This window comes from Dromiciops gliroides, chromosome 5 (assembly GCF_019393635.1).
Source record: "Dromiciops gliroides isolate mDroGli1 chromosome 5, mDroGli1.pri, whole genome shotgun sequence".
NCBI lineage: Eukaryota > Metazoa > Chordata > Mammalia > Microbiotheria > Microbiotheriidae > Dromiciops > Dromiciops gliroides.
In genome coordinates, this window is record NC_057865.1 from 33,136,093 (window position 1) to 33,138,954 (window position 2,862).

The window sequence follows — 2,862 nt, forward strand, 5'->3', positions numbered from 1 at the left end:
AGAATACTGTACACAGAAACAGCAATATTGTAATGATGATCATCTGTGAAAGACAACCATTCTGATCAAAACAATGATGCAAGACAAATCCAAATGGCGCATTATGACAAATGCTATCCATCTCCAGAGGTGAATATAGATTGAAGCATGCACAGCAGGTTTTACTGCATGTGTAGAGGGATTGGACTGGGAAAAGTTCCATGGATTTTGTTCTTTTGTGAAGTAGATAATGCTCATGCTCTTGTAGGGGAATGCTGGGAATTGAAGGAGCACAGCCAGGAAGACTGGTGGTGGGTTGGGAATTCTTTCTGTAGAAGTGCTCAAAGGGTTCGATAGTGGCAATCACAGATACGAGGTTCAACCGGACAGAGAGTCATGGGACCAGCCTCTGTTCCTGCAAGTAGGGGACCGGGGAAGAAAAGTGGTTTGACGAGGTCTGTGAAAAGTATAGGAAAGAACCTATAGATAAGGGAGCGCTGGAGAACGTTATAAAAGACTAGATAGCCAGGCATGTAATCCAGGTAGACCCCGACCCTGGCCACAGGACTTTTCACTCGATGGTTCAGTGATCCTGGACAGGATTGCAAATAGGAATCATCTCCTATCTTGACACATCGAAGCAGGAACTTAGAGGAAAGGGAGTATGCACTCCTTCTGCCACTCCTTCTGTTTGGAGCCTGGATCCCCAGTATCCACTGAGGTAGTTGACTCACATCCACCTCCCAGTAATGTCTGCCTCCACTGAAGGCCTGCTCAGCAAAGACGTACTGCAAAGGACAGTAGTCAGCATTCTCAGGGTCCACCTGCCAGTCTTCTGCAGCCTTCACACTCTTCAGATCCTCAGAAACAATCACAGAGGGACTAGCTGATGTGGGATCCATTGTGATGTCCACTCTGAATTGGCTCAGCAAGTCTACCATGCCTGGGATGACACAGTCTCTCATCTCTGGGGTGACAGCCTTGACCCTTTGGGACAACACTGACTCACTCCTTCCCAGCAGCTGCTTGACATCCTGTAGCAGGTCCGCATTGGGTTGGTGGCATGCTTCCTGCAGATCCAGCATAAGGTGCTTAAGGGTCTCTATATCCTGGCATGGTCTGTCCTGGCTTGTCTTTTTCTCTTCCCTTCTCTCTTTAAGACACTGAAATTCCTCCTTCAGGATTCTGTTCAGTCGGCAATATTCTTTTCTGATCATCTCATCCCAGGCGACAGCAGGATCTTCCTCCTGGGCAAGAAGTTTCTTACCCTCCTCCAAATGCTTCTCCACCTGACTCAAGATGTGCTGGAGCTTCTCCCTGCATCTGTGAACAGCCTCTTCTATAGGAGAGAGCACGTGAGCCCCATGCTCTGGGCTTGTGGAACATCTCACACAGATGGCTGTCTGGTCATCTTCACAGAAGAGCTTGAGGACTTCCTTGTGAGTGGCACACTGGCTCTGTCCTTCAGCACTCTGCAAAGGGTGGCAGCTGATATCTTTGCCCACCTCAGTCAGCTGTGCCAGGCCCCCAGTGACTACTGGGAATTCCCTGACCTGGGGCACTTGCTTGCATTCGGGACAAGAGAACTTGGCAGCTCCAACTATACAGCTCAAGTTGAGACATGCTTGGCAAAAGCTGTGCCTACACTCCATGGTGACTGCCTCAGAGAAGTTCCTCCTACAGGTACCACAGGTGATTTCCTTCTGCAGTCTCTGAACCTTTTCCCCAGCAGCAGCCATTCTTCTCTCTCCAACTGCTTCTTTTCTGCAGCAACCAAGAGGAAGGGATTTCAGTGCCACTGAAAGCAGTGCTTCTGAGCTGAAGGATGCTCTGCTTTTATAGGAGCTAGCCCCACCCCTCTGAGGGTCTCCTTGGGAAGGTGTGAATTCCCCTGGCTGGGAAGCCTCCAGGTCAACCTGTGAACTCTTGCTACTTCCAGCAGCTCTGTGGCCCCCAGAGTTCACACTTATGGTTGACTCCTTTGAATAGACAGTGATTATTCACCATGCTGAGAGTTTGTAAGGAACTTTGTAAGGAGGAATGCCATGGAAACATGGAGGCTTTAGTTTAATGGATTCTCAAATATGATTTGTGCCCTGAACTCTTGTAGGCAGAAGAATCTACAGGTTGGTTCATTCCTCTCCCCTTCCCAGCTGAATCAACTCCAAAGTCTTCTTAAGACTCCTTTCCATCCTTCTTTTTCAATCCCTTTACAGAGTCACAGACTATGAGACTGAGAAGGGACCTCTCTAAGTCTTTTCCCCAACCCACACAAGAAGGTCATCCTCATGGTAACACATCCTACTAGTGACTTTCCATTCTCTGCTGCAGGAGGAAAGTGACCACCCACACAGGGGTTCTCCGGAGCTCTTTTCTCTTGCAGTGCTGCCACATCTGTCTTGCTTCTCACTGTCTCCTTTCCCCTCATCCTTTCTATCCATAGTTGTCATATAAACTTCCTCAAGCAACTTGAGGGCAGAAAACGTCTCCATTCCTGCAAAGTAGAATAATAGAACAACTGTCTAGTTTCTTAATTTAAGTAGTAGAATTTATTTTTTTCCAATCAATTGCTCATGAGACAAAACTTAATTGAACTTTATTAATTGACCTACATTTCCAGGAAAAGCCTCATTGGCCTTTTTGCCTTCTCTGGGATTCTAGATTCTTCCTGTTTATGGAAGAGACAAACACTCAAGGGTTTACTGCCCTTAATGTCCACTGCCATACATATGTACATCCATACAGACTGTGATAAAATAATGGGATTTAGCAGATACTCAAGGGCCCATCTGGAGATTTATCTAAACTGATTGAATTAAGTGAGAGTGATTGACTGCTGATTGGCCTACTTCAAATTAACTGGATTATAAACACATCTGGCTG

The 2,862-nt window shown here is 46.8% G+C and overlaps 1 protein-coding gene across 1 annotated transcript; it reads right to left on the bottom strand.

The window, feature by feature from the left end:
- Window positions 1-320: 320 nt before the first annotated feature.
- Window positions 321-2,471, bottom strand: LOC122728686 (E3 ubiquitin-protein ligase TRIM11-like). The gene is made up of 2 exons (XM_043967489.1): window positions 2,247-2,471; window positions 321-1,958 (listed from the first exon to the last, which is right to left on the bottom strand). Exons 1-2 carry the CDS (start codon window positions 2,469-2,471, stop codon window positions 321-323), a joined length of 1,863 nt encoding a protein of 620 aa, XP_043823424.1.
- Window positions 2,472-2,862: the final 391 nt, after the last annotated feature.